Genomic DNA, 23676 nt, shown 5'->3' with positions numbered 1-23676 from the left:
ATTCTCAACATGTTCTCCACGTCTGCAGCACAGAATTCTCATTCACAGCAGCAGTGGACACAGCTGACATATCTGATCAATAGATACGAAACCAAGGACTGCATATTAATGGGAATTTAACTTGATCCCATGGGGCTTTCCTTGCACTAAATGCCCTTTCAAAGGAAAGTTGTAAAAAGTGCTTAGGGTGGTCTTCTCCAGATGCTATATCGAGCTTGAGTCTCCAAGGCCTCTGTTTTCACCCGGAGACAGACCATAATGCCCAAGCGGAGCTGCTCTTTGATCCACCAATAACAAAATGCTGGAATTCTTCTTGTGTCCTGAGCTAGCAGGGGTGGGGGGGATGGATGTTGCCACTGGCAGGGAAATACCATTCCAGTAGATGTTGGGGGGGGAGGAAAGTGCATACCTTCTCCATCAGGCTCCCCCCGCAGGGACCAGAAAGTATTAGGTTCTTACCATCCTATTTATACAGAGTGCATATTTATAGGGGCCTATTATTTGGATGCTGCTGGACGTGTGAAAGCTCAAGGAATGCTATGCCCTCTTTAGGGAGGCTATTCTAAGGTGGGCAGCTCTGGCCCCAAGTCTTCAGGCCCGAAGCGCATCCTCTCCGAATTCAAGGACTTCACATGTCCCAGAATGCATGGCCCTACCTGAACCTGACTTTCCTCCTGCTTGCTGGCCTTGGCCCCACTGGTAATTCATTACGACTTGCTTTGTCTACTGCAGTTGAAGGTATCAGATCAGTCCATCTGGGGTGAGAGTAACAGGCAGGTCTATCTGCTCTGGGGACACATGTGTTATGCAGCAGTTGTGTGGCAGTGCAAAAGGGCTGCTTCTCAAATTGGGCCTCTGCCCTCCAAACGTTCCTCTTTTGTTTGTACTGTCATATCCCCCGCTCATGACTGGCAACACACACTCTCTTTCTCAATTCTTTTTTTTCAATTTCATGGTCACTTCATTGGCAGCCAAATTGCTGATGCATAATGAACCCTTTGAAACTAAAATACAGATGAATTGATATTTGGTTAGACTCTACCATGCCTGGACAGTATGTAGAGTACCTGTACATATCTCAAGCAAGATGTAGCAGCTCCAGGTATATGGATCTGTATGAAAATGCTGAATATAATAGAACACAGTGACTATCATAGAGCATGGAGACAAAATGCACAGACTATAAATGCAGACTGTATCAACCACATTATTGACGTTGATGGTGTCAGTTCGGCATCACTCATCAGCTTGCTGCTACAGGAGGTAAGCAGGTGAAAAGAACCCCACATCCAGGTATGCCCCCAGCACTGGACACGGGTCCTCTCTGTTATTAGGACTATCTTCAGCTTAATGGGAGGTAATGAGATGTGTAGGAAGGATAAGGGTCGAGGGCATGATAGGAATGCTGAAAGAGGCCAAAATGTCTCCTGGTACCTTACCATTCAGTGCCCAGGTTGAGCTGCTGGTTATAATGTCTACATCACATGCACTATATGACCTTCATTTATGACATCCTACTGAAAGAGAACTCACAGAACGTGAAGTAGTAAGTGAGGGAAACCCACCATTGACCAGCCCTCGGTCACTCCTAGGGAAGGAGCTACAGAAATACATCATATCACCATATGACATGAACCATGTGCCAGTAATGACCCCTGTCATCGTCTTCTCCTCCCAGGGAGGAGAACTTGCATCTGGGGATCAGGAATGAATGTGTCTGGCTGGAGCCCAGTCATCAGACATAACTAAGCCTTCCCCGTGACCTCTACTTTATACTTGATATTTTGGCCCTATCTTTGAAAGAAAAATATAAAAGTGGAAAATGTAACATTAAATGATCTTGAACTCCAGGACAATAGCAGCAGAAATATTATTTAAAAATGAATAAGTACTGCACATATCTCTGTATAAGCCCGTTAACATCACTGTGACCTTAGGAGAGATTGTGGGTTGTTGAATGTTGATAGCTTTCTCACACCAAGCTTCCTGTGTTACTATGCTCCACTAATGGAAAGATGAAGTTGTGCCAACATGTATCTTTTCTGGTATAAAGAGCAGAGAGCTTAAATATGAAATTTATAAAAAGAAGGTAAATAACAAGGGGTTACTTGTGTATAAAAAGCCTGGTTTGTTTGTCTCTATAGTTACCCACTACAGTAAGTGCCCCTGCTTGGCTTCCTCTTGGCAGAAGTGGGGGACTTATTTTAGTGTTGTAATGAAAAGATGGAGATGAAATGTGGCAGGCATACATGGCATCTCATGTATTTCACATATGATTGGGGGAGTTTGTAACAGGTGTTCAAGAGTACTGCACAGTGTTGTCCAAACCACGTCAGCATCTCCAATAAACAGAAAGTCTTTTATTTATATCAATCTTATGAGTGACATTGAGGAGCTTGTTTCTACAGTCAGCTCCTTTGGGCAAATGATTTTGGAAAATATATAAAAAGTGTTTGCTATTTCATGCTCAAATTCCCTCAGATGCTACTTCTGATATGTTATTATCATCTTTTTGGCTAAATACTTTGTAGTACTTCTGCAGGACCGCTATTTCTGGAATGCGGCACTTTTGTTGTATGTATTATAGATAATCAGTCATTTATGGCAATATAAATATCCATTTGACATCTTATGTTTATAAATGCAAGTTTATCTTGGGTTTTTTCTACAGAAAGTCATAAATGCTCCCATTTCCCAGTGGCTGGAGACTTATAATGTACTCCGTGGCCTGGTATTGAACTCTGGCTATGTGTCTGTCAACTGGTCCCTATGATGGTGCATATCTGACCATAGCACTGCACAAGGAGGGAGGTCTTCCCACTGTCTGTATTGTGTCTACCAATGCGAGAGCGGTTCCTTTGGTACCTGCAGTCTGAATCCTACCCCTCCTTCTGACTGACTGCGCAGTTCAGCTGCTGGACTGCAGAGTGAAAATCTGCAGCAGCTGGCAGCCCAAAGAGGCACAATTTGTCAGTCCTATAAATATGACTGAGCGGTCCTAATTGAGAGAGAAGAAGAAAAAATATTAAAAGGGGTTAAATATTGCAAAGAAGAAACCTGGTTTAAACATGAATAAGTGTTGTGGGTGTAGCTTGGCTAATTCACTAGTGAAGCAGTGAGGTGTGGTACAAATCGCTAACTCGTTAAATAATCTTTGTATGGAAGAGCTGCAACAAATTGTTCAGATATACTGCATGTATTACATTGAGAACAGTAAATTAATATAATGATATTAATTATAAAGCCACTATCTTATTGTATGCATTGTACATTGAATAACAGATCCTCTTTTTCCCTGCTCTGAGGGCGAGTGACTGGGGGCTGTGAATGCAAAATGGCTCCCATCACAAGATCCAATCAGTGCATTAATGAAGTCCTGAGATAGACATAAAGAACATCTCTTCCTCTGCTCCATGCTGTTTTGCGGAAAGCTGAATTTCCGTGATGCTGTACTGTTGGACCATGAAGAGGAAGAAGAACCCAATGGCATGCCAGTCCTCCAAGCTTTGACACCTGATGAAAATAAAGCCTGCTGGACACTATCTCTGCCATTAGACTATTTATTCTCATTAATGTTGAGCGGATCACACTGTTCTCACACCTTGCATCAAAGCCTTGGATCAGGTGTCATTATCATGAGGTGGGCTGATGTATCTCTGTGTCAGCACCAGGGTTTAGAGCTACTGGGTGGATTTGAAACAGAGACCTAGTGACAGCAACCGCAAAAGATATATTTGGACTTTCTAGGAATGATTTAGCTGCATGAAAGGCTATCAACTCAGGTTCTTTCAGGCCATGTTCCAACAGGTTTTGTTACTGTGAATTTGCCCTTGCATCTGCAGCGCTGTTTATCATTTTATCACGACTGAGGCTGTGGTGTTGTAGGTACATGCCTTACCGTAAACATTAGCTCATAAAAGCATAGCACTGTCCTTCCTCCCTTGTTCTATTCCAAAGCATCGCCATTGCCCTCACCCAAACCCTGCCTACTGGATGCCAGCATTGCTATGTGATATAAAGTACATTCAAGGCCATGGTAAAGACATTTTGGATTTTATTCACAAAAACAGTGGACTCTTTTGTCCCCATACTGTTGAACTGTGACTGTCATAGCGAGGTCATGAAATAAGCAGATATATGAGTGACATTGGAGCCCCTAGGGCTCTGCTAAATAGTTACCATTGTCCTGAGGATGGACAGTATTAGTCTTTAAATCTTTCCTTTCTTCCCTAGCCCTTGGCTATGCTCCCCAAATGCATGCATTCCAAACCTAATAGTGCCTAGCCCTCTAACTGTGCCTCTAAACTGGCAAGATATGGCAAGCAAGCTAACTAGACTAGATAAATCTTTTCATAGCAAATTATATGCAATATTTGTTGAATAGTTTCATAATGTCACAAAAATGACCACTATGTTTCTAAGAATATTTGTCTTAGTTTTTATGGCACTCCCTTTTGCAGTTCATCATGCATGAATAGTGGAGATGTTTTCATGCGCTGAAGGACAGAAAACATCTTCTAAATGTGTCTCTGCATCGAAAATAGTGTGTCTAAAAATAAGTAACTCGGCTGGATACGATGGGCACTTGGGTCGATGGAAAGTAGAAGGCAGATAAATGTCATACTGAAAAGGTAAAGGATTATATATTGTGCTGTGTGATTATTTCATGTAAAAAATTATAAATGATGAAACTGTTATAAACAGTTACTGCGAAGGGAGATGGACGTGCAAGCAGTGCAAAAGTGTTTAAATAACCTGATGATTCAGGAGACGCCCATTGTGTGTGAGAGTGACGGGTACGAGGGGAGTCCTCTGTACATGTGGGGAGTCATGTGACAAAATGCGGCAGTATGGTTCATTACCACAAATCACAAAGCTGAAAGGACCCAGTGTTCACGTGAACCCCACTGTGAAATTACTGTGGCGATCTCTGATGACATATCAACTCACAGAATCTACCTTCAAAGCACCCCAGTGCTACAAAGCAGTCCACTTTGACGTTAGCCAAAGTTTAAACGTGACGAGAGCACAAAAACAAATGTAATAATATAGGAAATATACATAAATAATGCTTGAAAATATAAATAATTTCAAGCGTGAATGTTCCGATCATGTGCGATATTTTTCATTATCTGAATTGGAAGAATAGGGTTGCTAGGTGGTTCTCAAATTCACGTCCAAAGCACATATTTAAAATTACCTAGTTAGTAATAATAGATAAAGTAAATCATTACGAAGTTTAATTTTGTGTCCCAGTTACTGCTGTAAGTGCTACCATATGTTATTATATGGTGTGAAGAGGTTAATCTAAAAATAATAATCCAAAAACAGAAACAGTGTAGAATTCCATTAACTATTTATTCCCGAAAGAGGGCGCTAAAGTCAGCGTATTTACTGCGCAAATTGACTTGGGTTCGGCTCCACGAGTTTCCAGAAAAGTTTCGGATTTTACATTTCACGTTTCTTGAGTTATGTTATGCACATTTTCCCCTATTTATGTCCACTACGGGACATAAGGTTTAAAAACTGAAAAGGCTTAAAAATAACGTATAAAGTAATAATTAACAACAAAACTTTAAAATGCAAATATAGTAGGTTTCCCTGAAAATATACCAAAGGCAAAGTGGCTTGTTCAAAGAGGCAATATTAGATATACCGCCAAGATGTCTGGCCACACTAACTTATTATTGTCTAGTCTCAATCTTATTCTATGAAATCTATAGAACTGAATGCATTCACTAAGAATATGAAACTATTTATATGCATAGCTACTTTGCACCAGGTAAGTCAATTAGCCTGTCGAAATATTTAGAGTATCTCCCAATGAAAAATTAAACTGGACAGCAGACAGTTTTTATTAAAATTGTAGGCGATATGTTACGCATCGTGGCATGCACGGTTTTCGTCTGGGTTGCCGATAGCACTGCATTGCCTACTAATACATACTAGATTTTCATATTATACCGTCTCTATACCGGCGGGTGTTTATTTATTTATGTAGCATTTATGCGGTGTAACTAAAAAATCGCTTACCTATCTGTTCTATAGGCTTACTAGCCATCTTACCATAATAACCAACCAAATAATAATCATAGAATGGTGGCAATGTTTCAGACAATTTCCTCAAAATCATTAGGCTGAATAGGCAGATTCAGAAATAGCAAGTGCAGCCGGCGAAAATAAAGCATGACTATTCTCCTTAGAAAGGAGAGACGTTTCCGTTTTGTGAGGGATATCCTATTGGAAAGATTCCTGAAGGCTGACTTTAAAGACGGGGATGGAGCTCAACCAAAGAATGCATTTAAATGCACTACAAATATCACATTGAGTCTAAAACACGTTTATTGTTTCTGTGTATGCGAGAGAAGAAATACTACAAAGAGGTGCAACGCCAAGTCATTTGGTTGTGGACTTTAAAAAATATTTACAATACCCGAAGAGTAAAGTTGAGAGCGAGAGAGAGAGCAGGGGATAAGTTAAATTTAAAAGGGGGGCGGGGGAGGAGAGCATGTGCTGAAATGGGAAGGGTCTTCCTGCAGCACTTGCTTTAATTAGCTGTGAGACAGGAGAGCAGTGAGAAGGGTGGAGCTTGAGTCCGGGGCTGTCTGCTAGTTAAGTATTACCTGCAGAGAGGCTCAGTGTATTAGAAGTGCACTTGTTGTATGTCTGTGGGGAGCAGGAGGAGAGAGCAGAGAGTAGGTCTTCAAAATAACTTTAAGCTTTTCTCTCCCCCTCTTCATTGCTGGGCTACCAAAGGAGATACATCAGATTTTTTTTCCTGAAGCACAGAATTGTGCGACGGGCAACTAGCAATGGATATAGCTGGTTGTCGGCAAAGGACAGCTATGGGTAAAGCAAGGGCACTGATGAACAGCCGCCTTTTTATATTTCTTACCTTGGGCTGGTGCTTTTCATGTGCACATGGGGAATCCTACGACTCTGCCTACCTGTACCGACACAGACCCAGGCCTGATGCTGAGTCTATTTTGGTGGCCAACAATGGGGTCAGAGTGCCTTTTGGAAGATCAGTTTTTTTGGACCCTATCAATGACCTGGTGACTGAAGTCCAGCCTGGAGACCGATGCCAAATCACAGTCCTGGACAATGACCCTCTTGCCCAGAGACCAGGAATTCTGTCCCCCAAGAAGTTCCCCTGCGCTTTTGGTGGAGAGGAGGTGAAATACACCCACTTTGGGTCTAGGAGCCCTAACATTGACCGCGTGAAGCTGCAGCTGAGGTACGACTCCCCGACCGACACAATCGTCATACCCTTTCTGCTGGAGGTGGAGGTGGTGTTCCAGCAGCTGGAGGTGCTCACCCGAAACATGCCCCTGATCGTGGACAAGCTAAACGGACTCAGCAGCCCCATTGAAAAAAAGAGTTTGGAGTTTTCATTTGACGACAGTGTCTCCTCGTGCAAGGTAACCACTCTGGTCGGCGCCGGTGGCCTTCCCAGGTATGGCACTCTTTTGAATTACACTGGCAATGGGAAAATGATTGACTGTGATGATTTTGTTAAAGTGGGCATTCGCTACAAGCACACTTCTACCAACGAGTCTCCTAACAGAGACTATATTCCAATGTTGGTGGAGCTGCAGGACAAGGAAGGAAACACTGTTCAGCAGGAGCATTTCCAGATCATGGTTAGAATTAAAGAAGGCGTAGAGAATACCCCTCCTAAACCCAGTTTTGTGGCGATGATGATGATGGAGATCGATCAGTTTGTGATGACTGCTATTACTAGTGATATGCTGGGTGGTGAGGATATTGAGTCTGACCCAGATGACCTGATTTTTAACATTACCTCACCCCTGGGTGATCAGCAAGGTTATATAATCAGCACGGATGACCAGAACCTGCCCATAACATCTTTTTACCAAAGAGACATTAAAGATTTGAAAATAGCTTATAAGCCACCATCTGAAGACTCTGCCACAGAGAGAATTTTCCAGATTGAGTTTGAGATTGTTGACACTGAAGGTGCAGTTTCTGACCCTTTTGCGTTTATGATTGTCGTAAAGCCCATGAACACGTTAGCTCCGGTGGCAACTAAAAATACTGGCCAGCTTTTATTTGAAGGGCAGTCAAGAACGCTCTCCAGTACTCAGAATTTAGAAATCAGCGACGAGGACAATCTTGAGGATGTGAAAATCACTGTTATTGATGGACTGAGGCATGGCGAGCTGACGGTGCTAGGGTCTCGCAGGAAGTTCTTTACCCCTGCGGATCTGGAGGCAGGCATTGTTGTATACCAGCATGACGGCAGCGACACTTACAGCGACAATATTATTTTCAGAATGACAGATGGCAGTAATGAGGTTGAGTTTCTGTTCCCTATTACCATTGCTCCAACCGATGACGAGCCCCCCATTATAAATGCCAACACTGGACTTGTGCTTTTCAAAAATGAAATCATGCAGATTTCCCCCTTCATTCTGAGTGCAACAGACATTGATTCTGAGGACTCCACTATTAAATTTATCCTGGAGGCCCCTTACTCAACACTGGGCGAGGTGCTTCTCAGGCAAGTGGAGCCTCCTGCAGACCCTTCAGTTTGGACATTCAGTTCGACAGATGAGATGTTTGAGCAGGTGGTGACTGAGTGGTTCCAGCAAGACATTCTTGACGGGAAGCTGTTTTATCGCCATATTGGACCTCACCGCACAACCACAACCACAGACCATTTTGTGTTCCGGGTCCAGGATGACAACGACCCCCCAAATCAGTCTGGGGAGCACACATTCACCATTAAAATCCACCCGGTAGACGACCTCCCTCCAGAGCTTTACCCCAGCACCACTTTGCACATGACTGTGAAAGAGTACGAGCTAACACCCTTTACAAAGAAGTTTTTGCGCTACACGGATCTGGACTCAGATGACAGAGATCTTAAGTACAGCATCGTCAGGCCTCCCACCGACACAGACGAGAACAACCCTGTCCCACTGGGTGAGATCGTACTGACAGAGAGTCCGGATGCTATGATCACAGAATTCACGCAGGCTCAGGTCAATCACCACAAAGTGGCATATAAACCCCCAGATCAGGAACTAGGCATCACCCCTAAAGTGGTCCAGTTTACCTTCACGGTGGAGGACACCGCTGGAAACTCTGTGGATGGCCTCTTCACTATTTTCTTACAGCCTGTAGACAACAAACCCCCCCAGATTACCAACACTGGTTTCACTGTGTTAGAGAGGAGTACATACGTAATTACAATTAATGAACTTGATGCAACTGACCAGGACACAGATGATGATAAGATTACTTTTGCAGTGACTCAGGTTCCCCGCTATGGACAGCTTCAGTACTTAGGGGTTGACATGTCAGCTGGTGAAACGTTTGATCTGGCAGACATTGACAGTGGCCGACTCGCATACATCCACAGTGGAGAGGAGTCGCTAAAGGACACTATAAAATTAGATGTTACTGATGGATTCCACGAGGTTCCCATCATTATCAAAATCAACGTCAAGCCTGTCGATGACGAAACGCCTACCATCATGCTCCCCTCGGGTCTGCTGGGGGCTTCCATTGACGTGCTTGAGAACGGAGCAACAGAGATCACCAGCAACGTCATCCAGGGCAGAGACGAGGACACTGATGACCTCATGCTGACATTTATTGTGGAGGAACTACCGAAATTGGGTGAGATCATGGTGAATGGGGTTCCCACTGAGAAGTTCACACAGCAGGACATAATCAACGGGGTGGTTGTGTATGCCCACACCAGTGGGGAAATTGGACCAATCAAGGAGCATGACTCGTTCAACCTGACCATCTCTGACATGTCTGACGAGTGGGTCATCGGGGGAAACAAAGTGCAAGGAGTCAGGGTGTACGTGACCATTCTTCCTGTGGACAGCATCGCCCCTATTGTCAGTGTGGAGGACCAGTTTACTGTGGTGGAAGGGGAGAAGAATGTCATCACACTGGAGAACATCCACGCGGAAGACATGGACACAGACAATGACGACATCCTGTGCACCATCATCGTACAGTCAACATCTGGCTATATCGAAAACATATCTCCAGCCCCGGGATCAGAAAAGTCAAGGGCGGGCACGGCCATCACTGCGTTCAGCATGAAAGACATCCGCCTCAATCACATTTACTACGTCCAGAGCATTCACAAAGGTGTGGAGCCGGTAGAGGATAGGCTGACATTCCGCTGCTCTGATGGCATAAACTTCTCAGAGCGCCACTTCTTCCCCATTGTAATCATTCCAGCTAACGACGAGAAGCCTGAAATATTTGTGCGTGAGTTTGTCGTCATGGAGGGCATGAGTTTGGTCATTGACACTCCCATTCTGAACGCGGCAGACGCAGACATTCCAGGGGATGATCTGGACTTTGAGATAACAAAACCTCCCAAACATGGAACAATAGTTCAGCAGCTAAGCACTGGCACTGTCCCTGTGGTCAAATTCTCCCTGGAACAGATCAAAGAAAGCTCCAATATTGTCTATGAGCATGATGATTCAGAAACTAAAGAGGACAGCTTTGAGATAAAACTCACAGACGGGAAACACACTGTTGAGAAAAAAATTCTCATCATGGTCATTCCAGTGGATGACGAGACACCAAGAATGACTATAAACGATGGACTAGAGGTTGAAATTGGTGAAACAAAAACGATTACCAACAGGGTACTTAAAGCTACAGATCTAGACTCTGAAGACAAAGACCTGACCTACATTCTGCGATATGGGCCAAGCCAAGGCCATATTCAGCGCATCACTAAGTTTGGAGATGTAGTTGGAAACATAACGATCGAGATGAACTTCACTCAAGATGAAATCGACAAACAGCTGATCCAGTATGTGCACACTGGTCAGGAAGGTGTTCGAGACCTCATGAAATTTGACGTCACAGATGGCATTAACCCCCTCATCGACAGGTACTTTTACATCAGCATAGGAAGCATCGACATGGTTTTCCCTGATGTCATCAATAAAGGAGTGACTCTCAAGGAAGGAGGTAGAGTGACACTGACCACTGACCTACTCAGCACCTCTGACATCAACAGTCCTGATGAGCACCTTAGTTTCAGCATTACACGCGCTCCCAGTCGTGGCCACCTGGAGTGCACTGACCTCCCAGGTGTCCCCATCTCTACTTTCACCCAACTGCAGCTAGCCGGCAACAAGATCTACTACATCCACACCTCCGATGACGAGGCCAAGATGGACAGCTTTGAGTTTGAGGTCACTGACGGCTACAACCCAGTTTTCCGGACCTTCAGGGTCTCCATCACTGATGTGGACAACAAGAAGCCAGTCCTCACCATCCACAATATGGTGCTGGGTGAAGGGGAGGTGCGGTTAATCACACCCTTCGAACTGACAGTGGAGGACCGTGACACTCCGGACAACCTCCTGCGCTTCATAGTCACCCAGGTCCCTGTCCATGGGCAGATTCTGTTCAACGGCACGCGTAGCGTCACCACCTTCACCAAACAGGACCTGAATGAGAACCTCATCACTTACAAGCACGATGGCACAGAGACTGGTGAGGACAGCTTCTCCTTCACAGTGACGGACGGAACCCACAACGAGTTCTACGTCTTCCCCGACACCGTGTACGAGACCCGGAAGCCCCAGATGATGACCATCCAGATCAGCTCAGTGGACAACGGCGTCCCTCAGATTGTGATCAACAAGGCGGCTCCCACCCTGAAGGTGCTACACACAGGCCACCTGGGCTTCGTCATCACCAGCAAAGCCCTGAAGTCGGAGGACAGGGACAGCCCGCACAAAGTCCTCAAGTACGCCATCAGTGAACCCCCGCTGCATGGCTTCATCATCAATACAGCACTTGGGAATGACAGCATCACAGCATTCACACAAGGTAAGCCTTAAAGTCCACTCACACCTAATTGCTTTGCAAACAGATTAAACCCAACTAAATTGTGCTGCTGTGATCAATTTTCCTAAATACGACGAATCCAGTTAATATTGAAGTGGTTGTTACTGCAGGTCCTAAAAATAAATGAATTAATTATTGTCCTGGCCATATGGTCTGAAGTGATGTAATTTAACAACAGTAATAAAGGATAATATTGTTTGAAATCAAGCTTTCGATGTTTAGTTTTGACCACATTTGCTGAATCAGCTGAAGCAAAGCCGGATGTTTGTACCAAACCTGCGGTGTAAAAGTGAACAATTCTTAATTGTTAATGATGATGTTAACAGAGTTTGGAGGGTAATATTCTAACCCTGTCTGTTTGGTCCTTGGAATTAGCTGACATTGATGAAATGAAGATCTGTTATGTGCTGCTCGATGGAGACAATGCCACCAGTGATATCTTCTACTTTACTGTTGCGGACAATGGTAAGTTCTATGTATTTTAAATATTTTAAAACATTTTAAACCTGAAACATTTAAAAGGTATACTAAAAAGTTATTTTTATCCAGAATTCAGAATATTATTTTTAGATGCCTTACACTTGTAGGCGCAACTGTTAAGCGAAAAGGAATGTGTCCCCCAAACTTGGTGTCAGTCAGTGCATTGTTTGTACTACAAAGCCACAGAGCAACTGGACATGATTGACAGGCTATGAGGCCAAGACACCATGGTGTTCTCACCCCACTGCAGTGGGTGGTGACTTTAGGACAGGGAGAGGTCACAGGGACAAGGGACAGTGTATGTTCATGGGAGTGTGTGTGAAAACCGTTGAACCCTAAGCAATGTCCTGGACATTGTTATTAATGGACAATGTGTTTCCACCCACGTATTTTAGTTTTTGTTCTTTTGGGGCTGTTTGTTGAAATGCCATGCAGTGGACCTTGCCTCTTGTTTTCAGAAAAATATACAGATTTTGTCTATATTCATGTGTACATGGAGAATATATTTAGTTCAATTACAAATTGATCTATCATTTAAATTAGCATAGGTTTATCACTGTGGGAACTATCAGCAGTTGTTTCACTGTCTGAACTATAATACTAAACCATGGGACTGTGGTATCATTTTTAACTAGGCATGCCCCCTACATTTGATATATGTGTGCGTATACAAAAATATACAGTATGTCAAATGTAGAACAAAGTTACAAAATGTAACAGGTGCAGGGTCTATGTTGTTTCACCTGTAAATGTTGAAATGCAATCTACATGCGGTTTTGGTGGTTTGGACTATAATTATAAAATATAACTAAATTGAATATCATTATCACCCACAGTTCTAAGTCCAGTTCTAAAATAGGCCTGACATTTGGGAAAATATCTCAGTCAGGATCCTTTCCGAAATTCCTCTGCACATTTTCACCGGAGTAAAACTCTCCCCATTCATTTTCTCATTAACCTACACTTGAGAAGCATTGCCCTTTAATTAACACTCTCTTGTTGGAACAGATCATTAGCTGAGAGAAAGGCAATGAATTGTAGTCAATGACCCAGTAGTTAAAGCTGGACCCTGCTGAATTTCTTTGTGGAGAAAATTGCAGTTTCTCTCAGGCCTGCTATCTTGTACTGCATCTGTAATTTAACATATTGATCCAAACACCTTGAAGAACATTATGCCTTGTTGTGAGTTGATAGTGAGATGATAGTATTTGTACTGTACTTGTACTACTACTACTACAACTACTACCACCACCACCATTGATAATAATAATAGTAGTAGTAATAATAATAACAGTAACAATAATATTACTGATGATAATCACAATCATCATCAGCACCATCATTGCCATAATAATTGTAATGAATTTTATGTCAGTGATCCTGTTAAAGTGAGTGGCCAGACTAATCCCTCAATCAAAGTAACTTCTAGCTCTACTACTTATTTCAAAACTGGGAATGCATTTCATGGCATTTTAGGTAGCTCATGTTAGACAGCATAGCACAGAAATCGTAGCACTTAGCCTGACTAAATCACTATGCTTTTGTCTTTATTTTCTTGCGGACTATTAGCAATGTCATATAACCAATATAAACCAACTGTCATTATAATACATTCGTAAAAAGACAAAAAGGAGGGGTTTGCCTCTGATTCTGGCATTCTGTTAATGTTAGCATTATTCATGTACTTTTTTTCACAGGAATGCTGTTTTACATTCAATGAAGGAGAGCAGAAATTACATACAGTGTAGAGGACAGATTTCAGGGTAGCACAGAGACATCTATGATTATGCAGAAAGCATACATCTTTGATATACACTAAGTATGCATCATTTTGTGCATAATTTATACATATACAGAACCATATAGTTTACTCCATTTTTACATTGGATAAGAAACAACTAGAATAACCATATGAAATAAAGATGCAATTCTTGTGCCAAAAAAATGTTGATGATTATAGAGATTCTCAGAATTATAAAGGTGCGCTGTAATTACAATAGTTACTTTCCTCTGATTTTAGTTTTGCTCAGAGGTTAATTGACAGGTTACCGAGGTGCTTCAGCCTCCAGTAATAGTACTATGTGCATGGGGATTTTCCTGAGGACAGTTGGGGGGTTTGCCTGTAATTAGGAGCAGCCTCTTTGTGGACAGCAAGAGAGAACAAGAGCACCAATTAACTCAACTGTCCCTCTGTTTACAGTTCCATTATTTGAGATTCCAGCAAGCACATCTGAACCAAGTGTAATGTTGGCCTAAAGCGCGTTTCCTGTGGTCACTGTTTCACCATGTCTAGCCCCAGCTCACATGTGTTCCTCTGGGGGAAGTTTAAAAGCTTAAGGCCTGGAGGTTTTGACCCCCACTATAAAGGCCGGTACAGACAGCTGATGAGGGAGTGACAGGCATTGTTTCCCCAGGAACGTGTGGGAGCAGGTTACTGAAACCTGCAGGTCAGCAAGCAGGAAGACTGTAAAGTGGGTAAATGTGGGAAGCGGATGAGGGAATTGTCTGTAAGAAATGTTAGACCCATCCCTGTTGGCACTGCAACGAAAGGAAAATGTTCATGTAAACTCATTAGCCAAAGTCTTTTTTGATCATGTGAATCCCCATAAGTCAAGCTAACCACACAGAGATCATTTTGAAGGACACATGAAAAATGCATACATGTATGACACCCTCATGTATGAGAGAATGCCGAAGTGACAATAATTAAAACAACTCCTCTCTATTATATTGCTGCTTTTTCCCAATCCAAAAAAACTAACAAAAAGTTAGTTTAGTACATTTTTATTTGTTATTATGTGCTTATCACTAAATACTGAAAGAGGCTGGGTCTTCCAGTGCCCTGGTAGGAATTCAATTAACATACCTTAGGGCTGGCATGTAGTCGCCCTGGCAACAGTACAGCTGGAGGCCTCAGGTATGAGAGTAGCCAGTCTATTGAGAGAGATTTGACAGGCAGTTTCAACCCTCCAGTTAAACTTCCCAGAGAGTGGCGAGAGACAGCCAGACTTTCCCGCTGGATGCCTGTGGAGAGAGGGGCAGCAAGCTGACTCAGCCCTGAACGCGCTTTATAGTAGCCCAGCCGGATATTGTTCCCGAGTCTCCGTTTCGTTTCGCGGGCCGGGCTGTCGGCGTCTCTGACCCCCCGCGCTGCAGCGTCAGCAGGTATTCCTCGCGTATTTACCATTGATAAGGTTTCAAGCGCTGAAGGAAACGCTGAGACGGACATAGCTGTGGCCGAATGAAAGGACACAGCTGCTTTAAGGCAGTTATAACGGTTATAAAAAGAATGCCGCTCCTACCGGGGGTGTTTAGAGGATATATAATGCACCTCACCTCGAATCGTAAACACAAACACTGGACAGCAGCTCTTCTAGCCTTACAGCTCTGAGACACCTGCCTCACTGTAAATCAGGTAGAGGCTCCAGCCGGAAGATACAGCTGATAAAGGCTGGCCAGGATAAATATACAGTATGTCTCTCGAGCGCAAGAGCAACACAACTCGATATGTTTGGCCATTGGTTGCGTGCCATAAGTGAAGCAGAGGCAGTAGCAGCTCCAGCAGGTGGGACACAGGGAGGCAGCTGGCTGAGATGAGGCTGTGAGCGAGGTATAGACGCTACACACCTGGGCAGGTGTGGGGATCTCTGCCTGAGGCGCAATACAAACACTCATGTGGTGCTTCAAATTATTTTTTTACTTCTTAAAATGGGTTTATTCCCCCTAAAAGAATTGAAGTTTAAGAAAAGCAACTACTGAAACTGAAGGGAATTCAGCTAAAGTGAACTTGCATTGATAGCTGTGAATCATTTGATGGTGTCCCGTCTTTAGCCTGTTTAAGCAAAGGCCAGGAAAGCAAAATAATTTATTATATAATGGTCTGTGATTTCTTCTTCGTCATTGTCTGTCAAAATGTTGTTTCTTACACATCAGCATAGTGCCCAGAAGCCATAATATGTACAGCTGCGAAGTAATATATCAGTATGAGTCATGTACTAAATGTAGCCCAAGCCCTGACTGTTTTTCAGCCTGTTAGATGTAAATTCTCAGGTAGCTAGTTACTGGCTGTTGTGCTACCTCCAGACCGGATAAACATACACATAGCTGGTGCAAACACCTGGCCTTTTAGGGGTTTGGCCCTGATCTGAGAGAATCACAGTGACTTTGATGTACTTTGAGGGCTGATACACCCAACACCAGAGGCAATGCTTCGCATCACTCTGTGCTACAATTCATCTCAAATATGCCAAATGAAAACAGAGGCTAACAAGTGTTTATCTTTCAGCCCCCAACAAGCCTAAATCAATACCCACCATTTCCCTGTATATCAGCTGCATACATTGTAATTACCACCATTTCTCAGAGCAGATAAACTGCGCTCGCCATTATAAGTGACAATGAACATGTTTTACGCTTTCACATATCGCTCGAGGCTGTTTAGCCAGTAATGAGAGGTAGTGTTTCCAAATCTGCATCTCTCCTCTGGGCATGTAAACGGGCGTAGGGAGATGCGGGGGGACCTCAGGAGTCACCTGGTTCTGCCGTCCCGTGGTTAGAGCTTGACCCGGGGAATTCCTGCTTTGTACAGAGTGCACAGCTGGCGTCTCTGCTTGTCCATCACACTTGTGTCCACAGGCAGGGGCACACGAGGCCAGGCCAGAGCTGGGCGTGTTGAGACATTTATGACCCTCTTTTGTCTACTTAACTGCTGGGGGAGACGACAAAGAAACTGGGCTTTTCACGAGACAAGAGACAGACAGATTGCTGGGTCAATAAATTTCTGAGAAGCTTGCCCTGTTGTTGTTGTTTTAAGGTTTTAAATATCTTGTTTTTTTCAACAGAGATGGATTGGGCACTTATTTAAGCCTGCAAGTTAAACACAGAGGTGCGGAGATCAAAGTAAATAAGAAAATGCACTGCATTTTCACAGAAACCCTCCCCTCTTCCTTTTAGGCGACAGATTTATTCATTTTGGTACACTGTGTTCATTAGTGAAAAAGAAAAAAAAGAAAGCTCTCTATTTACCGAATTAATGTCGTTTAGAATGAACATTTTGAACATTTTGCTTTTGGCCAAATCATGATTTGTAATTTCTTTTAGCAGTTCTGCTTTGCATAAATAGTACACACAAGTATATCTAGTTAAATGCTAACACATTCAACCCTTACATTGGTGAACCACATAAAATCCCATACATGGACAAAAACCGAACACATACATTGAACACTTTCCAGCCAATGATGTAACAAAAGGGCATTACACATCATGGGGACTGGGGAGGCCTGCAGAGGTAGGTCTCGTACCAAATTATGCCATATAAGTAGGCTTTCAAAAATCCTCTCACACTTTGGAGAGACATTTCAAACAACACTGACGAGTTGTGCACCTTCGATCACCCCGGGATTATCTCTGTCCTGGATTTGCACTGATGCGCTGTGACACCAGTGTGATCTCCCCGAGAGGAAAGAATTCTCCCCATCCGAGCCTCCTGTCTCTAACCGCAAATCCTCTCGTGTAACCGGGAAACTCTACATCAAAAGGACAAGGTCGGAAGGGAACAGCCTTATGGATACTGTTTCAAAGAGACAGTGCCAATTTGAAATTCTAGCTGGCACAGTTAGGTTGAAATTCGGCAGGGTCAAGAGGGAATCACGTTTTCCAGCCAAAGATAGTGGAATGTGTCACCGTCTGCAGTATGCTTGTTAGCATACTGTACACTTTATTTCTCTGAGTGACATTTGTTGAACTTGAAAACATATTCACACACAGAAAGATGATCACAGTAACTAATCCACAATATGCAACACTCAATATGCATAAATTTGCCAACTAGTTTATGAACAAGAGACAGGGTACAGCATTTTGGTCAGCTGTTCCCAGTTGGGTGATACACCAGGGGAACTGGAAGGTACAGTGGGAGCACTTCCTAACTATGTCGGATCTCTCCCCTCAGTCATGTCAACAGAGCGGTCGGGATTTACTGTCTCTCGATGTCCCTCCTGAACAAGCAGAGGCAGTGCCTCGCTCTCGCGGTGTCCTGGTCTCTGGCTAAATATCTGCCTCACCTGCCAAATCTTGATGTATGGCCGACGGTTATTCTTGTCGTCTCCAGATGGCAAGGCTTGGGGCGGTCAATGACACCAACGCTCTTTTCTAACCGTCTTGAGTTTCCGAACCCTTACAGTTTTCATAGAGATTTCACACCTTTTCCTATTAACTCTTCTCAGACTATTTATTTCCTTTAAAATTTTTGTCTCTCATCTTTTTCCCCCTTGTTCTCACTTTTTCTTTCTATGCTCTCTTAACATTAATCTCTCCCTGTCTCTCTCTTTCTTAATCCCTTCACTTACACAGAAATGTGCGTGCATAACATACACATGCATGCAATCCACTCTGTCTGTCTGTGAGTCTGCGGAACTTCCTGCTAGGTGTACGGCGGTAAAATTAGTCAAGGTGACTAGACAGAACGGTATTCGGTGCAGATGATAAATGTTAAGTGACGGCAGAACTAGTTCCGCCCTGAGACTAGAGGTATGCTGGGGAGATCAGGTCCCTGGGTAGCATGGGGAGGCTCTCCTTAGGCAAACGACATTAATATCGGTTCACCACCATCAACGAGAGCCTACTCCATAAGCTAATGCCGCACTGTTGCTGTCTGTTGCATCATGGTCTGGGAAACTGATATCACTATCGTTTAGATGGCATCTTCTCTGAATCATTTTGATTTACATGTCAGCTATAGCTATAAACAGAACCTTCACAGAACTGTTGCAAGAGCTTGTGCAACTACAATATACAATTGGGTCAATAGGCATGCTTTTAATGTGGGTGCCATATAGACCTGCATTCTCAATATTTTTTCACTTTCTGTGTGGGGAAAAATGATATTTTAAATTTTCAGCTGATTTTTTGAAAAAGGTTTTTCTTTAAAGGTTTTCAATAATGGACTAACTAAGTTAAAAGTTCACTATTAGGTAAAGTATGTTTGTTTGCTATACACAAGCTAAATGTGACTTGCTGTGTTTTCATAGTCTCTCAATTACTACCAAAGTGTTTGCCAAATATAATTTTCAGAATGTGAATCATAGTATACTTAGCCATTAAAATGGTGGTGGTGAATTTGGCAGATCTGTGGAGACTAGAGTTACTGCTCCTAGACCAACAACTGTGCAAGCAGTTTAAAGGAAGCCTGCTGCCCCTTGGGGGTGTAGGGGGGAGAGGGGGTTGTGGTTGTAAAACTTTAAGTCTCATACTTAAATGGCCAGCATGCTAAAGGACATGCTTCATTGATATATTGCAGTAATAATTCAGACTATTGGTGTAGATCATGTAATTTAATTACAAGAACACATGCTGGTTTCATTATTTATTCCTGGAAAGATTCGATTTTTTAAATTAGAGGCAGAAAAAGTGTGGAACATAAGACTTTCAGGCATTTAAATAGTGATCTGTCATCTTAGCTCTGTGCCTTTGCTACATGCTAGCTGTAAAGACGCTAATAATTTTGTGGAGAAATAAATGTGTGCATCAGAAAGACATTTTCACAATGTTCAATCTATGGTTTGCATTTTCTCCTGGCCTCCTGGTTTATTAACGCTGTGGACAGCCATGAATAACCAAGAATGTGACCATTGCCTAGCCACTCTTTGTGCAGCACTTTCACATTGCATATTGTGGTTCAAGTTGCAAACACAAGTAGGTGTATTGTATAGCACTCCGCAGAGACAAATCTGCACAGAAAAAATGTACTTTTGTCCCTGGCGTAAGTATTCAGACTTGTATTATCTTCAGAAGAGTTACTGTCCCAGTTCAAATCTCGAACAAAAGAAGTGTCACAAGTAAGAAAACGGCACTTTTTTTTTAAGTCTGCCGCGCTAAGACACTGCCGGGGTCAAGTTGCAAAGTGACAGAAGATGGGAGTGGCACTTGCTCACAGAGACAGGTGTGCTGGGTGTTTGGTCTAAATCACTTCCAACAAAAGTGGCTGATGTTTGGTCCGGCCTGGCAGCCCTCATCAGAATGCGCTCTGTTTTGGGCCACCCAGCCGGCCGTTCCCATGCCCCCCTGCCTCCCCCAGACAATGCAGCCTCCGCTCGCGACTGCTTGGATGAAAACTACCTCCGCTGCCCTTTCCGAAACAGCCACCTGCTACTCACAAAAGTGCCCCGAAAACCCATTCAGAAAACAGCCTCGGAGAGTGTCAGGCGTCAGATAATAACGTTCCCGGGTACGGAGCAGCCGCATTTTAATGACAATGGGCTCGCCGAGTGTCAGTGTGCAGTGAGTTAACGTTCCCATACAGGGTTTGATGGGTCCATTCGAGAGAAGCCATCCGTATTCCTTCCATTTTCCCCACAGCCAATGGCATTCGGGTCTTTCCAGCTTCCTGACCATTTTGGGGGACATTTGTTTTGTGCTTATTGCATTGATTATGAATTTTGAGAAGCAGCGTTTGGGTGAAGGGGGAGCTGGGGTGCCCTCGCTCTATGGTCAGTCCTCCCCTTTCCCATAGAGCCGTGCTGCTATGGGCTGGGTTACACGTCAGGTATCGGGTCACGGACATGGAAAATTAAAACTTTCAATCAGCTGTTTATTTCATCTGTGTTCGTAATCTAATGCTGTTTTCAAACACGCCTGAAGTCAGGCGGTGATTGGTTAATTTTAGCAAAGGGATGTGACAGCCTTTAAATTGGGCTTGTCGATTCATCAATCTGATATTAATGCATGTTTTGGGTGAAGAAAAGATCACAGATGGAGCTTGACTTCACATTTAGAAATCCCAGAGAATCTGACTGTTCACTTTTGAGCACTGAAGACCATATGTTGACTAACAGCTATGTGAGAACCTATGTTTACCAAAATAGACCACATTCACACAACCGTATGCAGGATCATATGAATCCCTATATATGTACCAATAGAAAAACTGCCTATAGCAATTCAGAAATAAATTACTGGCCGAATCCTAAATATAATGTGTGAAATGTAAATTCATGGACTACGCTTCCATTTATTGTACTGCTGATTGTTTTGGTGCCGATATACTGTATGTACAAACTCAAGAATTCTTTGTGTGAACTCACTGCTTACTCACTGACGCATTGTGTATTGCTCAGTGACTGTAGTCATAATAATACACAATGTACCTTAGTGTCTTAACAATGCATTTGCAGGAGATTCATGTTTGTATGGCCGTTTTTGTGTTGCTGCCAGACATCTCTCTTTATTTGTCACAGTTATCAAATGACTATAATCATAGTAAACAAATAGCCCAATTACAGCAGGCTGTATCCTGCAATTACTGAGGTAGTGTAACAGTCTCATCCATCTCTCCAAAATCACAAATGTCACCCAATCCTACCATGCAGTGCCAGACAGTGGAATTAGAGGAAGCTCTCTGTCAGTGCTGTGCTTTGTTTGATAAGTGTGTGTGCTTGGTGCTCTCTGTCTGCAAATCGAGCGGTCTGCCTGGCAACAGTGACATTTATGCATGAGTATAGAAACGGCAAGCACATCTGAAGGGAGGTTTGGATCGGAACAGGATTCAGATGAGATAGGACAATGGAACGTAAAGTGATGACTGCCCCTCAAATTTGATATGGTCAGCCATCCCGTCCATTTGAAACATGAAGTTGATGGAATTACATTGATAAATGTTCCCTAGCGTTAGCCACAGTTTGTAGCTGAGGATGAGGAGTGTGCTTTTCACAGCGTCACAGAAAAATCTCTCGCATAATCTTCTTATAAATCAATTGTCCCTGGTGTACTTATGAGCTCCTGACAAATCTAGAGCAGGCAAAGACAACCATGATGGATGTTTCCTGTATTTATAGCCAGAAATGTGAGCTTGGTCAAGGTTAGCAGCATAGCCAGGGATTGCTGGTCTCTGGTGTCAGTGCAGGGAGAGGACCTGGGGGGGGGGGGGGGGGGCCGTACAAGAACTTTAAAAGGGCTTTAAAAAAGTCTTGGAAAGATGCACAGGATATAGGATATAAAGTGTAAATATGAACATAAGTCCGTACCTACAAGTGACTTTACTTTCCCAATTGACCAAGTATACCTGAACATGTTGCTGAGGTCCCACTCAGTTGGAGTGAAACAGCCCAATTAAGGAGATGTGGTGTGACATCCACTTGCTGGTATCTCTTCCGTCTGAGCTTGAGCAGCCTGCAGTAGCTTCGGAAAGTTCTGGGGTGTATGTTTACATGTGGGTCCATTTTATCTTGGGTGCCACTCTTCGTCCAAGAATATTTTCATTCTTTGCAGTCACATAGCAGGAAGCTCTAAGCTCTTCTGCAGTCACGCTGAACGGCTGGGGCGCTGGTCGAATGACTCTACAGCCAAACAGACTATTGTGTTGTACTCACTGTTTGTATTTCTAAGCCATTGTCTGAAGCCCTGCTGCTGTTTTTTCCCCAACACATTCTCGGAGGTCGTGAAATCTGAGAATGAAAATATACACGCTGATGCTACAAACTATTTCTGGATTATTTGAGGCCAAAGGTTTTGCCGAAGTTCAACCATATTACCAGGAGAGTGATCATGACCACAGACAGTTTAAGTACAGCACAAATTGTTTGGATTGTTACAGTAAGTTTGGTTGTCTGTCAGTTTCTTGGCCCTCATTATTTACTTACATTTTACAACTGACACAAACAAGGGAGCTGCTGCTCCATGAATTTAATTTGGTCGAGCAAACATGGTCCTCTAATGCAGGTATTTTTAATCAACAGCTTGTGATATTACAGCTGAAGAGGTGTGTTCTAAGAGGTAGTTTTCATTCTGTTGTGTGTGGATGACAAGGTGACACTTTGACATCTAGCCATGATGACTTTAGGAGGACCTCAGTGCGCATACTATTCTGTTTACTTTGTAGTGCCATCTCAGTTTGGGAGGGTGACTTGACATTGAACTACTTAAGCATGCCACAATCTTCGTCTATAGTTACCCCTTTGAACTGGGTTAGTCACCCTGGCTCCTATCTCTGTGACCAGCAGTGCAAAACCAAGCCGATTGGCCTTTTCCCTCACTGACCTCTGCCTCTCATTGGTTTTTTTTTGGTCAGTGGTGGAAAAGGTCAAGGTGCAGCATGATGTCAGCTTGATCCTTAAGCATTTGGATGTCAGTGACATCTTGTGTCGTAAAGGGCTAGAGCTAATTACTCCAGGTCTGGGAAATGGATTCTGGGATGATGTGAGTCACATGATGCTTGTCTTATGTAGTAGTGGACCAGGGCTGCTATGCTAGCTAATGGAATGGTTAAAAATGTTCAAGTTAAGTAATTTTCATACAAATTAAAAGATTTAGATAGAAGGGTCAGACTTTACA

At 43.3% G+C, this 23676-nt stretch overlaps 1 protein-coding gene across 1 annotated transcript in view; it reads left to right on the top strand.

The window, feature by feature from the left end:
- The first annotated feature begins 6634 nt into the window (after positions 1–6634).
- Positions 6635–23676, top strand: part of frem3 (Fras1 related extracellular matrix 3) — a 38076-nt gene continuing 21034 nt past the window's right edge. The window contains exons 1-2 of the mRNA XM_061251269.1: positions 6635–11850; positions 12244–12333. Of these exons, the coding sequence (XP_061107253.1) occupies positions 6813–11850; positions 12244–12333 (5128 nt within the window). The 5' untranslated portion in view covers positions 6635–6812. The remainder of the gene's footprint in view (positions 11851–12243; positions 12334–23676) is intronic.

The sequence above is a fragment of the Conger conger genome, chromosome 8 (assembly GCF_963514075.1).
Source record: "Conger conger chromosome 8, fConCon1.1, whole genome shotgun sequence".
NCBI lineage: Eukaryota > Metazoa > Chordata > Actinopteri > Anguilliformes > Congridae > Conger > Conger conger.
Note: the sequence above shows the minus strand (reverse complement) of the source record. Positions and strands in the feature narration are given on the sequence as shown.